Genomic DNA, 22,928 nt, shown 5'->3' on the forward strand with positions numbered 1-22,928 from the left:
ATGTCCAAATCTCCTCCAAAACGGAGTTGTCTATCGACCAAGAGAACAATATCAGATTTTGGAGTGAAGATCGATACCAAGTTTGTGTCTCCGGTTTCCAACCAATGGCCTTTGCTTGTGTTTTACCTTTGTTGTTGTTCCTTGTGTTTTTAGGCTATATATGATGTTGGTGTTAGTTTGCCTTGTTTGTTTGGTTGGGATGCTATTGTGTTTTTCACTTTTTGGTTTTTTATTTTTGTTTTTTCACTTGCTTGTCTCAATATTTGCTCTCGCATGCCAATTTGAGTCTTTTTCAATTAATAAAAGAAATATACTAAAGAGTAAATGAAATAAATTGAGCAAGTTAATTACGTGAAACAAGATTATGAAATCTGTAAAAGCAATGAAGTAACTAACAAAAAAATAGAGTAAAAACTAAAAACTAAGAAATGACTTCTAATTCTAGAATTTGTGGATTTCAGAGCAAAAAAATAGTAAAATATAGGGGATGCACTCTAGGCATATTTATATGCGATTAATTGTAAAAAGAGTGAACTATGCACCACACATATTTATACATGATTAAGATTAATTGAAAAAAGAGTGAACTACGCACCAGACATATTTATACTCGATTAATTCAAAAAAGAGTGAACCGCACAAATGGTCTATGAACTATGCGTTTTGCACGCAAATAGAACCTAAACTATAAAAATATCGTGGGTAATCCCTGAACTAAGGTGTAATCACATTTTTTATACTTTTTCACTATTCATCATAATTTTGCACTTAAAATGCCCCCAAGGCATGAAGGGTATTTTTGGACTTTCATATCTAGGTACTGGATTTGATATTTTCTTTATCTTTCTCTGAGTACTAAATATGATATTTTCTTATAGTTTGAGTACCTAAAATGATATTATCTTCACTTTTTCAATCACTTTATGTCATATCTTCTTTCTATCTCTTTCTCTAAAAATTTTAGGAAATAAAAATTAAAATATTGTGGGTAGTCCTTGTACTAGTATAATTTTCTTCTCTTCTGAATTACACTAGTTCAAAAAAATATCAATTTTAAAAGGATAATGAAAATATAGGAGAGTAAAGATTAACAAAATTTGTATATACAAAATGCTCTTAAATTTAAACCGATTTTTATTTAAACCGTTTTTTTTTGTTAACTACTATACCTTTACTTATTTACCCATTTGTTATATTTGTAAAGTTGAATCAATATCAAATCATATGGATTATATTTGGAAATATGAAAATTATTAAGTTTAGATGATTACTGCAAAAAAAAAAAAAAACTGCGCAACGTATTTAGGAAAATATTATTAATTTGAGGTAACATTAAGCAATTGAATGATAACAATATTATTTGTCTAAAACATTAAGAATTATTTAATAATCAAATAATTAAATTTGAATATAATTATTAATTTATTGGATGATAACATTAATATATTAAGTATATACGCATATAGTCGTTTTTATCATTTAGAATTTTAAGAATTATTTAATATTAATAAAATATTAGATGTGAAATATTAATATAATTTAATTGGTTGAGAAAACTAAGAAATTAAGTATACACGGTAGTCATTTTTATAATTATAAATTAAGAAAATAATAAATTAATTGAATGCAAATAACTATGATTATTTCGTTTGATGATCATAACACTCAATAATTAAGAATATATTCATGCAATCATATTTATAACTTGGAATTATAAAAATTATTTAATAATTAGATGTGAAGACTGTGACTATTTCGTTTGAAAGTAACAACTAAGAAATTAAGTATACATGCATGTAGTCATTTTTATAATCTAAAATTTTAAAATTTTTATAATCTAAAATTTCAATATATTTAATAATAAAATAATTCGATGTGAATGACTATGGTTAAATTGTTGGATAATGAGGCTAAGACATTAAGTATATATGCATGGTAGTCGTTTTTACAAATTATAATTTTAAGAAATATTTAATAATAAAATAATTAGATGTGAAATACTATCATAATTTCGTTGGATGTAATACTAAGAAATTAAATACTATATAATTATGTGGTCATTTTTATATATTGGAATTTTAAAATAATTGGATGTGAATAATTATGATAATTTCATTTGATGGAAATATTAAGAAATTAGGTACATATGCAATATAGTCATTTTTATAATTTAGAAATTTAAAATTTTAAAAATGAGTACATGTAAATTGTTGTATGACAACACTAAGAAATTAAGTATATACATGTAACGACCAGCTAAGCCGATATTATTATAATCAATATTAATAGCTCAATTATCTAAATAAGTAACTTTTGTGCGATTAAATCCGAGCCACGATAGATTGTTGTTGTTGTTTGTTTGACGATAGGAAAGTGAATAGAACACGTAAATATATTCCACCTATATGAATACAATAAATTTAAATAAATAAATAAATAAGATCTCAAAATTTAAAATTTTAATGTCCGATACATCCAACCAAAAAGTCCAACAAAATTTAATCTATACATCATGCGTTCCAAGAAAATCGGGTACTTCAGCACGGACGGCCACGAACTTGAACCGATTATACCTACACCAAATTAAGTGAACAAATACTCAAATAATTATTTTAATAAATAAATAAAAAAATTAAAAAAAAGGGGGCCGATATTTTTCAGACAAAGCATTAAGTACTACATTAATAGATTGCAGAAGAAATCATACCCTCTGACACAATTGATATCATTACTGACAAACAATATTATTAGGAGATACATGTATCCGCTTGCATCTTATATACAAATCACTTTCTTCACTTTCTTATATACGCCACTTTCTTTTATGTACATGTACTCCTATATAAATTACTTTCTTCACTATAACACATCACCATCAGCATAGCATGTCCTAAATTCTCTTCACAAACTCCACATAAACATTTACTCCACAATCATTCTTCCAACAAAGCTGAAGCAAGAGGAGAAAGCAAATTCAGCAACTCCTTTTCACAATTAAACAAAAGTAAGTACCACAACTCAGTTATCCACATATTAAAACCGTACATGTAGACAAACTTAGTCTTGAAGAACATAGCTACAATATTCAAGATGTTGCAAGTAGGTAATATAACCAATCAAGAACATAGTTGCTATGACATAAATGGCAGTTTCTCAATTAATGATAGGAACTTATCTTAAAAGATGAATCTGCCACCCCCAACAAATTACATTAGAATCTGCCAAAAATCTAGTAGTTTACAATTATAGCAAAGATTATAGAAATAACAATTTCGAACACAGAGATTTAACTTACACAAAAATCTGCTGCCCCATCACCAAAGAACACAGATTTTTTTTAAATAAAGGTTGGAACTTAGAAGATATAGGATGGAGTAGTTAACAAGAAGAATAATAAATATCATTCCTTACCTCTCGGATATCGGCGTCGGCGGCTGGAGAGGGGGAGATCCTCCGCGACGGCGGCGATCCACAGCGGCGATGGTGGCGCGACGGTGAAGAGGGGAGAGAAGAGAGAGGGATGAGGAGGAAGGGAGCACCGATCTACTGTTGTACGGAGACAACCGTACTGCCGGAGGAGGGCGGCGAAGCCGCTGCCTCTGCATGACGGCGGTGGCGGATCCGCGGTAGCAACGGCGGCGGCGTAAGGAAGAGAGAAGAGGGAGAGAAGAGAGGGAGAGAGGCTGTGCATTTTGTTGAATGAGGGAGGAAGAAGAAAGACTTAGGTTTTAACTTAGGATTTCTTAATTTGGGCTAGTTTTAACTTGGGCTAATGAATTAAAGGTTTTGGGCCATGAATATAATTAGAATAGGCTTTGCGAAATAAATTCGAGTCCAATTTCCCTTCAAATTGTCTTGGGGCTGCAATACATAGTGAGTGTGAGGCCCATTTTCGGATTTAATTAATTTCTGGGCTTAATAAATTAATTGGATGATCTATTTAAGTTGGGCTCCACTTAAATTGTTTTGGGGCTTTAGAATTTTAATTTGAGAGATAAGGTGGAGAATTTGGGTTTTGTAAATAAATCATTGGGTTGATAATTGAATTAATTGTGGGGAATTGTATAATTAATTTTAGAATATTTCCAAGGCCGAAATAAATATAAACACGGTGGGAAATTATTACGATAAGTTAATCATCGGATTGAATAATTTTTTTTAGGAATTATTTAATTAAATTCCGAAATAATTTTGAAGTATGAATAATTTACCCCAAGTTTCAAAATAAATATAATTGCGAGGGGAAATACTTGTGATAATTCGGTTACGCGCTTATATAATTTTGGGAACTAATTCGACATTATGGTGGAAAATACGAGAAGCTAACGAAGGAATTATGCGCGTAAGCGGCCGACCGGCATCGCCCCGCGACGCCTCGGGCGGCCGCTAAGGAAATGGAAAGGAAGAGGGCGACGATGTTCTCAAGTCACAGAAATAATTAAGTATAATAAAGAAGTGCTATTAATTAAATTTCCCAATTTAATTAATATGCAAGTTTCTAAAATTTTCTAACGGTGAGCAAATGATAAAAGAAATAAAGTAGGGGCATGTATTTCTATAAGTATGTGAATTTCTATTAAGTACGTTGTTTGTTTTCAAAAGGCTATCTCCGTGAGTTAAGGGTGGAGTCGGAACGAAAGATTCAAATTAAGGAGTTTTAAGCGAACGAGGTGAGCTTTCTTATACTAAAAAAATACAAATCGTATTTTATGAAAACACGAACACATGTTCGTGATTATTAAAGATGTTGTCTTGCCATAAATGTTTTGTGTATGATGCCTATCTGTTGGCTAGGCCAAGTGAATTATGAATGATGATATAAGTCAAATTCGGGTCCCAGTGAGGGTGGTGTCCCCGCTCGGACTAGTGTACACAAGCTACCTCTGACATGTTGGGCAGAGCAGGTGACCGAGGAAGGTGGCCACCTTCCCGGCACAAGGATACCTCTGACATGATGGGCAGAGAAGGTGACCGTGCGAGAACACCATCTCGACGGCACAATGTGAACGGATATGGCTAAGTACAGGAAAAAGGGCCCAATGTGATATTTTTAGTAAGCTCGGGTCTTTTCAATAAAACCCGAGTATTACTGTGATGATGGCTTGACAATGTTTTCAAATGTATATGTGTAATTTTCGACAATGTGTTCACTGAGTACTTTTTGTACTCAGCCATGCATATATTTCTAAATGTGCAGGTTGAGCAGCGAAGTGGTGGAGGAAGTGCTATTGAGACAAGACATTTAATTCAGTCAGATTTTGACTCTCGGAGGTTCATGTCTTCATACAGGGAACCGCGTTCATTTGCTTCCGTTGTGCATCTTAAAGACTCAAGTCTATTTTGTTCAAAACTCTGATTTTATTTCGAGCTATTCCCATTTGTTTGGAGCTATGGTCGAGTTTTGATGTTTTTCCCCTTTCTTCCCCGCTTCTTTAACCCTCCCCTAGTCGCGATCAACCGTGTTTTCTATCCTTAGAAAATGCGGTCGTGACAGAGTGGTATCAGAGCATTCTTCCTCGCTCTGAACCGAGAGTCTTCTTTGAAAATCTTTGGTCCAGCCTTGTTCCACTAGACTGTCTAATCGATGAAAATGCTCTTAGCACTTCCCTCCCATCGCGCTCAACGAGAAAAAAAGGTAACTTGCTTTTTTTTCAAAAGAAAGTCAAGATATTTAAAAGTTTGAAATGGACAAATAGCTCATGCAGTTAATTTGAGTGAAAAGATGAAAATACCAAGTTTAAAGAAAGAGTTGATGTTTCTTGATTTGGAAGCATGCTTAAAGAAAGAGTTAGTATGTCTTTTCTTGGCTAAATGGAAAAAGGTACTGAAATATGAAAGTATAAAGTATACGAGTCTGGTACCAATTGTTGAAATGATGTCTCTTTTCGAGTTTGTGAAATGATATTTCTTTTTGAGTAGTCATTAAATCATGTTGCTAGTATGGGGAAATCGAAATTTCCAAGAACTTATAATACTTAGTTATGCGTTCCTTCTAGAACACAATATGAACTCGAACTTAGAAGTACAGTATGAACATTTCTCGCTTTCCCGAGCGACGAAAAGAAAAGGACGGGATAAGAAAGAACCTATCTCTACAATAAAAAGTAAACAGAAACGGTGTGTTACGAGGATGAGCGTTCTGACGAACCGAGAGTACCAAGGAGTCATAATCCTCACCTATGGTCATCTGACGTGATCGTAAGGTGAAAGTAGCTTGTGACGAAAGTTTCTCATAACTCAGTTACCATTCTCTATGAAGAATTAAACAAGGGAGTATCACCATCGTAGTTAACCAGGAAGATTCATCAGCAACGCTTACTTGGATTCGCATGAATTTCATTTTCTCGTTTTCCTCTTGATCAAAATACCTTTTGTTGAATTAAGAACTTAAATGACTCCTTTTGCAAGGTAATGTGCCATTACTTTCCCTCTTCTATGTCAAGGTTGTGAATCACTTTCAGTTTTGAGCTTACTCTCTCATGTTTTCTGATAACCTCCAGTCACTACGGCCCTTCTTTACTCGTTCTGTATAAAAGCAATACTTTGACTCTTTGAATTCTTGCCAACAAACTCTTATACTCGGAGCTGCTTTATTTATAGCTTTCAGAATGAACATGTTTCCCTCAACAATTGTCTTTTCAATGATATATTCCTCAAAGATCATTAGTGGACCTTTTTGTTCTCAAAAGTGCTTCTTGACAAGCTCTTTATTTTATATGAGTAATTCCCTCTTATTAATTCCACTACAATTATTCCATCATTCTTTAAGCTCTTCAGCAACTCCAGGTCTAAAGCAATTTGCTCTCTCCCTGAACTAGTTTGCTCTGATTGTCTTCTCTACTAGTAAATTTCCTTGAAATGATTATAAACTTTGTGAATTCGTTAACGTGATATAGTATCACGATATTGTTGACCCAAAAGGGTAGTTCCTTGTTATTCTTCTTTCTCAAATTCACTTGGGCCCAATCATTTTCAGTCCTACTGTATTAGAGCAGTCATCTGGTGAGACCTTAAACATTTTAAATTGACCATTTGTATTTTCAGACATAGTTGTTGACAAGCTCTTTGTTTTACATGAGTACTCTCATCTTTTGAATTCAAATATGACTGTTGTCTCTTGATCTGAGCTTTTCTGCAAGCTCCATGTTAAAGCTGGCACATTGCTTCTCCCTTGGCTAGTTTCCTCTTGTTGCCCTCTTTATTAGTTAGTTTCCCTGAACTGCTTATAAACTCTATAAATTCCGTTGATATGATCTTCTATCACAGTGTTGTTGAGCAAAATTGCAATTGTTTGTTTTTCCTATCCTTTTCAAATCCATTTGTGACCAACCATCTCAGGTCTTCATGTTATCATCTGAGGATACTTGAACTTTTCTACTTCATTGTTCATTTTGATTATATTATTGGCAACCTATTGTTGACATCTGCATTCTATTCATCTTACCCTCACTTTCGCAATTTATTCCATCTAGCAAGCTCTTCCCACAATGAAATTCTCAAGTTCTATGGGTATAGCTTAAGCCCTTTGAAGTTGTATCTTTTCTTTTCCGGGAATGAGCATAATGAGCCCAATTGAGCCTAGTCTTTGCACTTCAGAAAAACCTTTGTAGCAAGCTACTGGTGAAAGTTTGTGGTGGACCAAACACTCACGTAATTGAAATACTTATAATCATTTTATTTTCATGGCTACCTTGGAGCCTACAAAAAGCAAGAACGATTCGAATATTTCCTCATGGGAGGCAAGACATTGACCACTGCAGAAAAAAAAAACGGACAAGAAGAAGCAACATGTGAGCTAGAAGAGAAAATGAACGAGAAATATCCCAAGCTTTTTGTCTAAATACATCCTAAATTTCGGGACGAAATTTCTTTTAAGAGGGGTAGAATGTAACGACCCGCTAAGCCGATATTATTATAATCAATATTAATAGCTCAATTATCTAAATAAGTAACTTTTGTGCGATTAAATCCGAGCCACGATAGATTGTTGTTGTTGTTTGTTTGACGATAGGAAAGTGAATAGAACACGTAAATATATTCCACCTATATGAATACAATAAATTTAAATAAATAAATAAATAAGATCTCAAAATTTAAAATTTTAATGTCCGATACATCCAACTAAAAAGTCCAACAAAATTTAATCTATACATCATGCGTTCTAAGAAAATCGGGTACTTCAACACGGACGGCCACGAACTTGAACCGATTATACCTACACCAAATTAAGTGAACAAATACTCAAATAATTATTTTAATAAATAAATAAAAAAAATTTAAAAAAAAAGGGGGCCGATATTTTTCAGACAAAGCATTAAGTACTACATTAATAGATTGCAGAAGAAATCATACCCTCTGACACAATTGATATCATTACTGACAAACAATATTATTAGGAGATACATGTATCCGCTTGCATCTTATATACAAATCACTTTCTTCACTTTCTTATATACGCCACTTTCTTTTATGTACATGTACTCCTATATAAATTACTTTCTTCACTATAACACATCACCATCAGCACAACATGTCCTAAATTCTCTTCACAAACTCCACATAAACATTTACTCCACAATCATTCTTCCAACAAAGCTGAAGCAAGAGGAGAAAGCAAATTCAGCAACTCCTTTTCACAATTAAACAAAAGTAAGTACCACAACTCAGTTATCCACATATTAAAACCGTACATGTAGACAAACTTAGTCTTGAAGAACATAGCTACAATATTCAAGATGTTGCAAGTAGGTAATATAACCAATCAAGAACATAGTTGCTATGACATAAATGGCAGTTTCTCAATTAATGATAGGAACTTATCTTAAAAGATGAATCTGCCACCCCCAACAAATTACATTAGAATCTGCCAAAAATCTAGTAGTTTACAATTATAGCAAAGATTATAGAAATAACAATTTCGAACACAGAGATTTAACTTACACAAAAATCTGCTGCCCCATCACCAAAGAACACAGATTTTTTTTAAATAAAGGTTGGAACTTAGAAGATATAGGATGGAGTAGTTAACAAAAAGAATAATAAATATCATTCCTTACCTCTCGGATATCGGCGTCGGCGGCTGGAGAGGGGGAGATCCTCCGCGACGGCGGCGATCCACAGCGGCGATGGTGGCGCGACGGTGAAGAGGAGAGAGAAGAGAGAGGGATGAGGAGGAAGGGAGCACCGATCTACTGTTGTACGGAGACAACCGTACTGCCGGAGGAGGGCGGCGAAGCCGCTGTCTCTGCATGACGGCGGTGGCGGATCCGCGGTAGCAACGGCGGCGGCGTAAGGAAGAGAGAAGAGGGAGAGAAGAGAGGGAGAGAGGCTGTGCATTTTGTTGAATGAGGGAGGAAGAAGAAAGACTTAGGTTTTAACTTAGGATTTCTTAATTTGGGCTAGTTTTAACTTGGGCTAATGAATTAAAGGTTTTGGGCCATGAATATAATTAGAATAGGCTTTGCGAAATAAATTCGAGTCCAATTTCCCTTCAAATTGTCTTGGGGCTGCAATACATAGTGAGTGTGAGGCCCATTTTCGGATTTAATTAATTTCTGGGCTTAATAAATTAATTGGATGATCTATTTAAGTTGGGCTCCACTTAAATTGTTTTGGGGCTTTAGAATTTTAATTTGAGAGATAAGGTGGAGAATTTGGGTTTTGTAAATAAATCATTGGGTTGATAATTGAATTAATTGTGGGGAATTGTATTATTAATTTTAGAATATTTCCAAGGCCGAAATAAATATAAACACGGTGGGAAATTATTACGATAAGTTAATCATCGGATTGAATAATTTTTTTTAGGAATTATTTAATTAAATTCCGAAATAATTTTGAAGTATGAATAATTTACCCCAAGTTTCAAAATAAATATAATTGCGAGGGGAAATACTTGTGATAATTCGGTTACGCGCTTATATAATTTTGGGAACTAATTCGACATTATGGTGGAAAATACGAGGAGCTAACGAAGGAATTATGCGCGTAAGCGGCCGACCGGCATCGCCCCGCGACGCCTCGGGCGGCCGCTAAGGAAATGGAAAGAAAGAGGAAGACGATGTTCTCAAGTCACAGAAATAATTAAGTATAATAAGGAAGTGCTATTAATTAAATTTCCCAATTTAATTAATATGCAAGTTTCTAAAATTTTCTAACGGTGAGCAAATGATAAAAGAAATAAAGTAGGGGCATGCATTTCTATAAGTATGTGAATTTCTATTAAGTACGTTGTTTGTTTTCAAAAGGCTATCTCCGTGAGTTAAGGGTGGAGTCGGAACGAAAGATTCAAATTAAGGAGTTTTAAGCGAACGAGGTGAGCTTTCTTATACTAAAAAAATACAAATCGTATTTTATGAAAACACGAACACATGTTCGTGATTATTAAAGATGTTGTCTTGCCATAAATGTTTTGTGTATGATGCCTATCTGTTGGCCAAGTGAATTATGAATGATGATATAAGTCGAATTCGGGTCCCAGTGAGGGTGGTGTCCCCGCTCGGACTAGTGTACACAAGCTACCTCTGACATGTTGGGCAGAGCAGGTGACCGAGGAAGGTGGCCACCTTCCCGGCACAAGGATACCTCTGACATGATGGGCAGAGAATGTGACCGTGAGAGAACACCATCTCGACGGCACAATGTGAACGGATATGGCTAAGTACAGGAAAAAAGGGCCCAATGTGATATTTTTAGTAAGCTCGGGTCTTTTCAATAAAACCCCGAGTATTACTGTGATGATGGCTTGACAATGTTTTCAAATGTATATGTGTAATTTTCGGCAATGTGTTCACTGAGTACTTTTTGTACTCAGCCATGCATATATTTCTAAATGTGCAGGTTGAGCAGCGAAGTGGTAGAGGAAGTGCTATTGAGACAAGACATTTAATTCAGTCAGATTTTGACTCTCGGAGGTTCATGTCTTCATACAGGGAACCGCGTTCATTTGCTTCCGTTGTGCATCTTAAAGACTCAAGTCTATTTTGTTCAAAACTCTGATTTTATTTCGAGCTATTCCCATTGGTTTGGAGCTATGGTCGAGTTTTGATGTTTTTCCCCTTTCTTCCCCTTTCTTCCCCGCTTCTTTAACCCTCCCCTAGTCGCGATCAACCGTGTTTTCTATCCTTAGAAAATGCGGTCGTGACAATACATGCATATATTCATTTTTATAGTTTACAATTTTAAGAACTAATTTAATAGTAAAATAATCAGATGCGATGTAATACTAAGAAATTAAATACTATATAATTATGTAGTCATTTTTATATATTGGAATTTTAAAATAATTGAATGTGAATAATTATGATAATTTCATTTGACGGTAATATTAAGAAATTAGGTACATATGCAATATAGTTATTTTTATAATTTAGAAATTTAAAATTTTAAAAATGAGTACATGCAAATTGTTGTATGAGAACACTAAGAAATTAAGTATATATATGCATGTATTCATTTTATAGTGTATAATTTTAAGAACTAATTTAATAGTAAAATAATCAGATGCGAAGTAGTATTTCTTAAAATGATAACACTAAGAAATCTAGTATATATGCATGTATCATTTTTTATAATTTAGAAATTTAACAATTATTCAATAATAAAATAATTGGATGCAAATGACTATGATTATTAGGTTTGATGATAAGACTAAGAAATTAAGTATATATGCATATGCATATTGTCATTTTTTAAATTTAAAAATTATTTAATAATAAAATAATTGGATGTGAAAGTCTATTATTAAACTATTGGATTATAACGCTAAAGAAATTTAGTATACGTGTAAGTAGTCATTTTTTATAACTTAGAATTTTAAGAATTATTTAATAATAATATACTTAGATGCGAAGTAGGAGTATTATTTTTTTGGATGATAACACTAAGAAATTAAGGATATATAATGTAGTCATTTTTTATAATTAGAAATATAAATTATTTAATAATAAAATATTTGGATGTGAATGACTATGATTAAATTGTTGGATGATAATATTAAGAAATTAGGTATATAGGTATATAGTCGTTTTTATAACTTGAAATTTTAAAAATTATTTAATAATAAATAATTTTATATGAATGACTATGATTATTTCGTCCAATGGTAACACTAAGAAATTAAGTGGGTTTGCGTAAATATCCTCATTTTTGTTAATAGTAAAAGAAATTGTGCAACTATATGTTATCTACACAATTGATTATGAAGATGAAGTAACTTATTTCCTAAATGTGTGAACGTTAGGTTATGGAAAACTTAATTTTCTTAAATCAGCATACAAGGGTAATTCTGTAACACATTAAATTGCTTAAATATCATACATTTATTGTAAATGTAAAATACCTAAAATATCTAAATATCATAAATTTATTGTAAATGTAAAATACCTAAATATATACTATTTTTGTTAATTTATCACTACCCTTTTTTTAAAACCCATACAGGACGCCATTAAAAATGCATTGATTGTAGAAATTAAGATATTAATAGTAACGATTAAACTTTAATTAGGATAATTAACTATTGATTAGGGTGATTAATGGTAAAAATATTTATGAGCTTGCAAATGGGCAGCACATCTCGCAGGTGAGTGTATCTCTAAATATATACTAGGTCTTATCAACTCCAAAATTTTTATATTCTCAAATATTACTAAAGTATGATCATAAGATCAAATCTATTTACTTGTAAATATATGGGAGGTACATTTTTAATATATTTAAATAGACACACATTAATATACTACTCCTACTATTTGTTTTTAAATATTAAGACACTGTAGAGTTTGATTGTATACATCAACTTTATCCAGAATTATATCTATCAAATTAACAAATTAAAATGATTAAATCTCATACTCCAGTTGCTAATAAAATATAGGTAGAAGAACAAATAGAAAGTTTCTCTCTCATTTTTCAAATTCAATTTGGACCAATAGCCATTGTGTAAGCTTATGTTGTCATAAAAAATACCTAATATATTGTTGGCGTCTAAACTCTAATATATTCATTATATAAATAATAATTCGGGAGGTGTGGGTTAGGTATAACTCCATATAATTTTATTATATAAATAAAATTCAAATATGTATAATACATATAGGATATGATCAATTTATAACTATCTTATATTAATAATTGACAATTATATGAACAAAAGATATATGTATGTCAACTACATTTAATTGACATACAAATATCTTAGTATTGACATTCATAACTTAAATAATTGATAATTATATGAACAAAAGATATATGTATGTCAACTACATTTAATTGACATACAAATATCTTCGTATTGACATTCATAACTTAGGGTGTTAAAATAGTTATCCGTTATTAATTTTCAACCTAATAAGACCTTATTAATATTACGTACATACTATTAGCAAAGTGGAGTAATTAAAATATAGTGTGAAGAATATATTAGTTACTTAGTTAGAGCATCCACAACCGTGCTCTTGCCAACGAGCATGAATGTGGGCCTGGCCCCACTTTTTCTGCCTGCTCTTAGGCAAGAGCACAACACTCACATCCGTGCTCTTCCGCAAGGACGAGCACAAGGGTCCCACCATTCCATTATTCAATTTAAATAAAAATATTTCCACATAATTAAAATACATTAAAAATACCCGGAATAATATTACAAAATACATTAAAAATTAAAAATTACATAATTAAAATCCTAAAAAATAAAAATTACATAATTAAAATCCTAAAAATTAAAAATTACATAATTAAACTCCTAATCAATAAAAAAAATACATAATTCAACTCCTAAAATGAAAAAAACCACTACTCGTGGCTGAATTTCGCCAAAATGTGTTTGATTAGGTCTTCTTGTCGCTCAACGTGGGTTCAGGTATCGCGCATTGTGCGCCTTGTTTCGATCCTCTCACCCACCGTCGTATGCACACCTCGGCGTGGGGGAGACCTCGCGCTTGAGCTTCCGGCTTCATCCTCGTCGTGAAAGCTAGCCGCCCTCGGTCCTTCGTCGGCTATAATCATGTTGTGTAAGATAATACATGTGTACATGATGTCGGTGATATTTTTCACGTACCACAGCCGAGACGGGGCCTTCACAATGTTGAATCGGGCTTGAAGGACCCCAAAGGCTCTTTCGACATCTTTTCGCGCGGACTCTTGACGCTGCGCAAAAAGAACCCGTCTCGGGTCTTGCGGGTTGCTGAGTGTCTTCACGAAAGTCGACCACCTTGTGTAGATACCATCGGCGAGATAGTAACCCATGTGGTATACATTTCCGTTGACGGTGAAGTCGATCGCCGGTGCTACATCATTCAGCATATCATTGAAGATGGGTGAAGAATAGAGCACGTTCAAGTCGTTGTTGGATCCGGCAACACCGAAATATGCATGCCAAATCCATAGGCGGTAGTCGGCGACCGCTTCAAGGAAAAGTGTTGGGCCGCCGCCTTTGTGGTCGCTTAAGTGTTGCCCCCTCCAAGCAGTCGGACAATTCTTCCACCTCCAATGCATGCAGTCAATGCTACCAAGCATATCGGGAAAGCCATGGACTGTTTCGTGAAGACGAAGCAACCGTTGGCAATCATCGGTGGTGGGTGCCCGAAGGAATTCATCATCGAAAGCTGTACGAACGCCCTCGCAAAAATTTTTAAGACAAAGGATTCCAGTGGACTCACCGACATGCAAATACTCGTCGAAGAGGTCGGTCGTTTGCCCAGTAGCGAGTTGTCGGATGGCACACGTACCCTTCTGCAACGCCGAGAGACTTTGCCGACCGACTGCATCTGGACCTGTTTGGAAGAATTCAACACGGGCGGACACTGTGTTGACAATACGCATAAACAAGCGCTTTGACATGCGAAAACGACGCCTAAAGTAATCTTTCAGAAACCGCGGCGGGTGGGCAAAATAGTCGGCAACGAGCCTTTCGTGGGCTCCCTTCCGGTCACGATGGATGTAGCGGCGAGTTGATCTAGTTGGTTGAGGAGGATGTAGCGACATATGCTTCATAAGCGGCATGATGTTGTTCGTAGTATTCTTGTTCTTCGCGCTCCGCTTCCGCAATGAGATGGGTGAAATCCATTTGAGGTTTTGAGTGAGAGATTAAGGTGTAGATATTAAGTTGTATGAAAAATATGAATTAGAGATGATTTGATGTGAAAAATGGATGATGAATGTGTGTATTTATAGATGATTTTGGGGGGGGGGGGAAATACAGAAAACAGGCAAAAAAGGCCATTTTTTTGGGATTGGGAAAATAATTTTTTTTTATTTTTTGGTATTATTTTCGATTTTTTTTTTAAAAAAAATGATTTTCCAACGGATATGCCGTTGGCCAATCACACGCTGCCACGTAGCCTGCTCGCTGGCACGGACGTGCCAATGGCAAGAGCGCAGCGGCGGACAGCTCCTCCGCGACGCTGGCACGGACGGGCGGACGAGCACATGCTCTCCGTTGTGGATGCTCTTAGGCTTATTAGCAGGAGCTGCAGACCTGCTGTTACTCAATTACAATAATCAATTATTCTGAAAAAAAAAGGTAGTAAGGAGTAATTATTTCATATGTTTGTTGTTAATAGAGGTATTTCTCTTCGACACAAAATTTAAAAATAGTGTGTTAAATGGATGGTGAATAAAATAAGAGAGAATAATTTTGCCAAAAATAGAAATGACGCAATTATCTTGGAACTTTCCAAAATAGAAAAATAATTCTATTAACAAGGAATAGATTGAGTATTTTATATAAAAAAAAGTAGTAATAATCAATGATGTTATAAATAACTTTAACAAAATTATTTTTCATACATATTAAAATAAGTTGTGCTGGCAAAATCGTTACTTTCTATTTACATCACTACTTGATCCTTATATTTTGGGAACAAAAGCCTTTTTTTATTTAAAAAAAAAACAAAAAAACCATTTTTAATTTGGTGAGGCACATTAATGAAAAAGATGGTAGTCAAAAGGAATTTGAAAAGAATTTACATTTTCATAAGCTAAAAGATTATTTCGCTTTATCGATTACCGAGTTATATACTTATATTAACCTAAAAAGAAAAAAAATATTTTGTAAAATAAGATGATTATAGTATTTAAATTACAAATTTTGTTGACTTATGTGAATCTCATGATTTTGGAAACTAAAATAGTAAATTTTTTATTTAAAAATAGTCATTTTTATTAAAAATACGCACTACAAATTGACTCTTCTTATGCTTTTAAAATAAATAAATAAAACTTCCAATTTTACCATTACAACAATTACACGCGCGGTTATATTAAATATGATGTATTCATGTACTATGTGTTATGGTTCAATTTATCCTGTTACATGACATAAATACAGTTATACAAATGTGTTTGTGTAATAGTATTAGTTAATATTGAATTGCTGCACGAATACACACTTTGTTTATTTGTTTTATGATTTTATCCATATCAATGAGTATTTTTGCAAGTGTGACTATTGCAAAATGACTAAGTATTTCTTAAATTTGCATAACATACTCTCATGTCATGTCTACCACTTAGCTCTATATATATTTTAGACTTCGATCAATGTCATTGTTGATACATATACTATCAGTACTCGTTTTCATCAAGAATCTTAGAATCAAGTATGAAATATTCCTATTCAAATGAAGCTACGTACACTATCAATGATTTACTATGGGTTATCGATTAAATTCACATTTAAATAGTATAGTAACCCTTTGCTGCTTTGTTACTACTATAATTTAAAACTGAAATACTATAAAATTACAATTTTTTTTTATTTTTTGCAATCGTCCCAAGATAATCAAAACCAAAACGATAACAAAATAAAATAATAATATGATAACAAAACTATGTGGATTTAGTCACATTGACATATTTTAACTAACACTCACAAATATGATGCGGTAATTTTCTAACGTTGTTTTATTGTCACATTCGTATTAGTTTCGAATTTGACTACAGTAAAAGGACTAAAAAAGTTAATAATTTTATATTTTAATTTTAAAAAATATAAAAATGATAAGAAATTAACAAAAAAATATAATTTAAATGATAATTAAACCTAATTATTGGCACTCTTATATAGTCACTCCCAATTCGATGCCAATATTAAATATTGAGCCAAATTAATCAATCATCAAAATCTTTTATTTGCCAAATTAAATTACCTAATCACAAACCATTCCTCTTTGATTGAATATGTTAATTGTATAGTTAGTGACACAAAATTCCATAAAAAAGTGTATTGATTTAGGTAAGTCAAATTAAAGTGGGAAAAATAAAGAACTCATTTTCCCAAAAACATTCCAAAAATAAAAAATGCAGTAAAAATTGAGTTCGCAGCCTGAAAACTCCAAAACCTCACAGATCAGAAGAGCCAAGACGAAGAAGAAGACCCCTCAACTATTCAAAATCCCGAAAAAATCCCATATTAAAGTCGCTGCATTTTCAAATTCAACCTCTAATTATTACGCACAAGAACAAAGAGCAAGAAAACGGTGGGAGCAGACAATTGATCACTCTCACCGTTTCTGTGAGATGAGCAGAGTGTCCAAGTTTGAAATCTTCGATTCGCTTCCGGCGTAGCTGGCAAACGGCGTCGTATTTTTCTCTGGGTTCTTTTTTAGTACCTTTTGTGCTGAATGGCTAAGCGCGTGCACCAAGTATGGAAGGGTAACAATGTGAGATTTCTTCCGTTTTTTCTCATTTTCTTGAGTTTAATTTTATGGGCGTCTGTTTAATTTTGTGGGAGGTTACCTTTTTCAGCTTAGCTTGATAGCTGATGGCATGCTAAAATTAGGGCTATTTGGTTTCATTCTTGGTTCTCAAGCCAATTTTTTTTGGCTTCAAATTTTCGTGGCTTTTCTACTGCTCTTTTTAAGTTGTTTGTTTTAATGAAGTGATTATTTGGCATCTATTAGAATATTAAGAGGATGTTCTTGTTTTTTGTATTTGGTGAAGTTATTATTTGTCATCTATTACTAATCTTGCAGTTATGGTGTACGTAATTTGACATTGTTGTGATACTGACTTATGCACTTTTGAATCTTTGATTGATTGTGTGAGGATACATGTAGAGATGTATATAGTTGAATCTTTTCCACTTTCCCGTTCTCGTGTTACAATTCTCAACTGTCAAGACTCAAGGATAGTTATTTTTTCTTCAGCATCCATATGTATGATGCATGATTTGATGATTTCTGTGTCTCCCTGTCTACTTTTCGTGATGGATCAAGTGAATGTTTTAACTAGTAGTGCAACTATGAGGTTTAACTGCTTCAATAACATGACTGTCATATAGCTCATGTTTATCATATGCTCCTTAAGTTCACCTAAAATTAAACCATTTGGGTGTTTGTGCAAGATAATAAACAATTAAGAATCAGTAACATGTCTTAATATTAATCTTATACCTCCAGGGGTTGTTTACTTTGAGTGATATGAAGGATTAATAAAAATAATCCTAGCTAATCCTATGTTTACTTTGATGGATTGCTTAATTTTTAGCTTGTTTGATCATCTTATCCTTCAAATACTTAATCGTATATTTTATCAATCTATCTTATCACTCAATGCAAGTGCCCCCTTATGAGATAGTATAAATTATACTGAAGGCTTGCGGAGTTTGGTGGCTAACATATAATATTATTTTGGTTACCAATTGATGATGATGAGATCTTCAGTAATCTATCTGCCTTAAGTAGCTGTTATACCTTCACGATGTACCTATCAGAATCAAGATGTTCCGTGACTCATGTTTGGTCTGTTATTATGGAATGCCACTTTGCTTACTAATTAAGGACGAGATTTAATGTTAAACGGGGCTCTTAGTACCTGGAACATCAGACATTATTTTGTTTTTTTATGTATGTATGAGACTTCTTTTTTGAGCATTATATTCTGTAATATCAAAGATTGCTCCTCAGATCTTTGAAATAGTACTATTGCTTAAGTACGAACTTTGCAGTCATGTGTTAGTATTTCCACTGTGTGCTTCACTTTCTTATTTGAAAAAAGAAAGTTAATTTATAATGCTGGTGGCTTTTGACAGTTGGTGCAAAATCTCTAAAGTGGAACTAAATATTTTGGCCAAATCTGTTGCACCGCATTATTCATTGTCACATTAGACTTTTGTTATCTTTCCATGATTGACTAAGTTTTGGTGCATATATATCACTGACACAGATTATAATACCCGGGTTCTTGTTTGCCTATTCATATCCATTGTTGGCAAATTTCTTATGCATATGCCTTTGCGCACTTATGAAACATTCTGCCTGCGGTAGTGACACGCTATACTGTTTTAAACTAATCTTTGAAAGAAACTTCTAGAATGAAATAGGACTAAACAGGAACAAGGGATATCCATTGAAGCATATGATATGGGATGTAGTAAGATCTATTTCTGATTTTTATGTGCCCAATTGTTTATGCAAATTATTACCTTCATACAGAGTCAGAACTTCTAAACGAACTTGTATGTGATGTAAGGTTACATTTGTGTTGAAAAATGATGGAAAAGGGTCATCTTCCTCATTGACTATGAGGATTTGAAATTGGAAATGTTAGCATATTTGATCGTGTATGTTATTTTACTTGTAGATAACATATTTAATGTGCATCTTCTGCAGATCTTTTTTCTGTGTGGGAGGTTGATTTTCGGCCCTGATGCAAAATCACTGCTTGTCACCTTATTGTTGATCATCGCCCCTGTCGTTATCTTTTGTATTTTTGTTGCAAGGCATCTTCGGCATCAATTCTCATCCTATAATGCAGGATATGCAATCATTGTAGCTGCTATAGTCTTCACCATTCATGTTAGTTCCTATCTCTCCTGGTTATTTAGTAAATATTATGGGAAGTCCTAAATTGTTTGCTAATGGATGCATCCTCCTGCATTTTGGTTTATAATCTGTGATGGTGGTTTTTTGCTAGTATATGATATTTTGTCGGCCCTAATCAGAATTGCTAATTAATTTGGGTTTGCTCTTTGCTGTAAAAAATACAGCATTGTGATATAGATTGGTGTTTGACCATTAAGTTCTGAAGATATGGTTTATAATTTATCTGAAAAATGATCCACTAAATGAATACGACCTTAACCCTGTCAAATGAGTATACTGTAGCATTACAACTCCCTGGGTAAATTTCTAGGATACCTGGACAATACTCAGTTTCTGTGATTCTGATATTTGATCCAAGGCATTGCTTATGGTTTTGAAGTATTATCTACTTGGTGCCTGCGCATTCTTTTTGCTGCAATGGCAGCCAATAACCTTTAAATATTTTGTCTTTAGATATTTCCTTTGTTAACCTAAATTTATTACCTCATCACATGGCTATATGTCAGTTTGGAAGGAGGCTGTTTGAATGCGTAGAAGTAGCTTCTTTTATGCTTCTTTGATTTATTTACATGGACTTATGCCCATTTTAGGTGACTGAACTTCGTTTACTCTTCTCACTATTTCTATGGTAGCAAGTAATGTGGTTAATTTTTATACTTTACTGATCATCTATACCATTTTATCATCAATATTTCATTTTTGATCAATGTGGCTATCCAAAGAGATTATGTACTGTTGCAATATTTTTGTGGCTTATGATTATCTTATATTGATTAATATAGGTGCTAGTCTTGTTGTTTCTAACATCATCCCGAGACCCCGGAATTGTGCCACGCAATTCACATCCTCCAGAAGAAGATATTCATTATGATAATTCTGCATCAGTGGAGGTTGGCGGAAGGCAGACACCAAGCCTCCAGTTCCCACGAACCAAAGAAGTAATGGTCAATGGGCTCCCTGTCAGAGTTAAATATTGTGATACTTGTATGTTATATCGTCCTCCTCGTTGTTCACACTGCTCGATTTGCAATAATTGTGTCGAGCGTTTTGATCACCACTGCCCTTGGGTAGGCCAGTGCATAGGAATGGTAAGATATCTTGTTCAAATTGGTTATTCCTATCTTCCCTTCCTTACTCTGAATTTCTATTTTATTTCTCAAATTGCAGCTAATCAGCCCTAATTTGTTCTTTTTCTCCCTTTCTTCAACTGAATGTGCAGCGAAACTACCGTTATTTCTTCTGTTTCGTTTCCTCGGCAGCACTTCTTTGCATCTATGTGTTTTCAATATCAGCTTTCTATGTCAAAGTTTTGATGGATGATCATAAAGGTACTGTGTGGAAGGCAATGAAGGAATCTCCTGCATCTGTGATTCTGATGGGTTACTGTTTCATATCATTATGGTTTGTCGGTGGGCTGACTGGATTTCACCTTTATCTAATAAGCACAAATCAGGTTTGCTTCCAATTTTTAACATTCTGAGATTCAGTTTCTTGTTTCTACTGTAATATCATCATTTGAAACTTGACACAGTTTCTAACGCTGATCTTATAAGTGCTGGTCCTTTCACTTGCTTTCTGACACTTTGCTGACTTTATTTTGAAGAAAATAAAACTTGAGAGATCCTATTTAGGGTTATTTGTTAGGCATCATCTTCCGGTGGTTAGATTTTGAGGCAAAAATGAAAATATGCTTTCTCAGTTAATATTCGATTGGTAGAAAACTAGCTAGGAGGAAAAAGGGGTGCACGCAGCATATTGTTGCAGCCATGTAGTTTGGACTTTGGAGTAATCTTTATTTGCTCCACTAGATCGATTCGAGTTGGAGGGTACATTTAACGTTGATGTGAGGGGGAGTAAAAGCTTTAATACATAATCTTAAAACCCAATCGGATCATCAAGTCCCTACTTTTCCGTACATCAGTTGCTGAAAATGCTTGGTGCCATATGTATGCCTTTTCTATCCATTTCATTACTTAAAAATTCAGTTTTGGAAGGATGAATTGGATGATAGCTATAAATATAGAGAATCTTTAGTCTTATTATTGAAATTTGCATTGAGCAAATGCTTCAGAGTAATACAAGTTGGGTTTTTCGCTGCAGACTACCTATGAGAACTTCCGGTACAGAGCTGACAACAGGATCAATGTCTATAATCGTGGTTGCTTAAACAACTTTTTCGAAGTATTTTGTACAAAGGTGAAGCCTTCAAAGAACAACTTCCGAGCTTTGGTGCAGGAGGAATCCCAGAGGCCACCGATGCCTACTTCAAGGGACAATGCTGAGCCAGAGGAAACGGGAGATGACCGACGTATGAAGGTGGAAGATGATTTAGACATTGGTGGAGATCTTTTGAAGATCTCGCAACGTCATAACATTGAAGACATTGAAGCAGACATTCGTAGTAGAGGAAGCGATGTGCCCCATCACAATTTATCTGAAGTAGATTCTGTGTTGGGTTCAAACAGACGCCCCCCTGCCGTGCGATTAGAAACAACGCGACGCACAAGTCGGGGGCAAAGTGGTAACTGGGAAATTGGAAACGAGGGCAGCTTTGTTACTCCGAAAGAAGCATTCCAATGAAGAGCAGTAGGCGGGCACCGGACATAAAGCGGTAAACTTGCAAATTCAAAGGATATTCCTCTTTGCATTTTGATATTGGAAGAAATGCCATCTTATATTGAATCCAAGGCCGAGATGATCCATTTTTACTACCTGTTTAGGCTATGATTTGTGCTACCATTCTTCTCTTACTCCTTCTTGGACCAATCTAATCTTTACCTTTTTTTTATTATTTTTATGAAAAATGTGAAGGTTTCTTACTTTTGTATTTTCCCCAAACAATCTGTTTGATGTCTGTAGTCGTGTGGGTTTTATGAATCGGTATTCTTTGTGTAATTAACTTTTACATAGATTTGGCAAGATATTTATTTCAAGGCTTTACCACGATCAACATTGTATCAACTATTTTCAGTTGTAAATCGAGATGATTTTGTTGAATGTATTGCGTTATTTTCCAGCAGTAAAAGATTAAGCATGAGGAATACTTAACATTAATACCAATTCTTGAAACTGCACAAAAAATACCATTTTCCTGACAATATTAAA

General features: G+C 33.9%; 1 protein-coding gene and 1 long non-coding RNA gene across 2 annotated transcripts; one reads left to right on the forward strand and one right to left on the reverse strand.

Annotated features, from left to right (window-relative positions):
• Positions 1–2,653: 2,653 nt before the first annotated feature.
• On the reverse strand, positions 2,654–3,677 carry LOC121780361. The gene is made up of 2 exons (XR_006046001.1): positions 3,412–3,677; positions 2,654–2,950 (listed from the first exon to the last, which is right to left on the reverse strand). It is a non-coding gene; the product is annotated as an uncharacterized LOC121780361 (long non-coding RNA).
• Positions 3,678–17,272: 13,595 nt separating this feature from the next.
• Positions 17,273–22,787, forward strand: LOC121785594 (protein S-acyltransferase 8-like). Its single transcript, XM_042184063.1, has 5 exons — positions 17,273–17,660; positions 19,611–19,796; positions 20,606–20,911; positions 21,043–21,276; positions 21,924–22,787. The coding sequence occupies exons 1-5, from the start codon at positions 17,622–17,624 to the stop codon at positions 22,401–22,403; spliced, it is 1,245 nt and encodes a 414-aa protein (XP_042039997.1). The 5' UTR covers positions 17,273–17,621; the 3' UTR covers positions 22,404–22,787.
• The last annotated feature ends 141 nt before the right edge of the window (positions 22,788–22,928 follow it).

The sequence above is a fragment of the Salvia splendens genome, chromosome 2 (assembly GCF_004379255.2).
Source record: "Salvia splendens isolate huo1 chromosome 2, SspV2, whole genome shotgun sequence".
In the NCBI taxonomy this organism is placed as follows: Eukaryota; Viridiplantae; Streptophyta; class Magnoliopsida; order Lamiales; family Lamiaceae; genus Salvia; species Salvia splendens.

Excerpts from the sequence above, each read along its gene's own strand:
- LOC121785594 (XM_042184063.1), top strand. The coding sequence starts at position 17,622 with ATGGCTAAGCGCGTGCACCAAGTATGGAAGGGTAACAAT. Across the intron at positions 17,661-19,610 it reads AAGTATGGAAGGGTAACAAT|ATCTTTTTTCTGTGTGGGAG; the intron begins GTGAGATTTCTT and ends CATCTTCTGCAG. Across the intron at positions 21,277-21,923 it reads ATCTAATAAGCACAAATCAG|ACTACCTATGAGAACTTCCG; the intron begins GTTTGCTTCCAA and ends TTTTCGCTGCAG.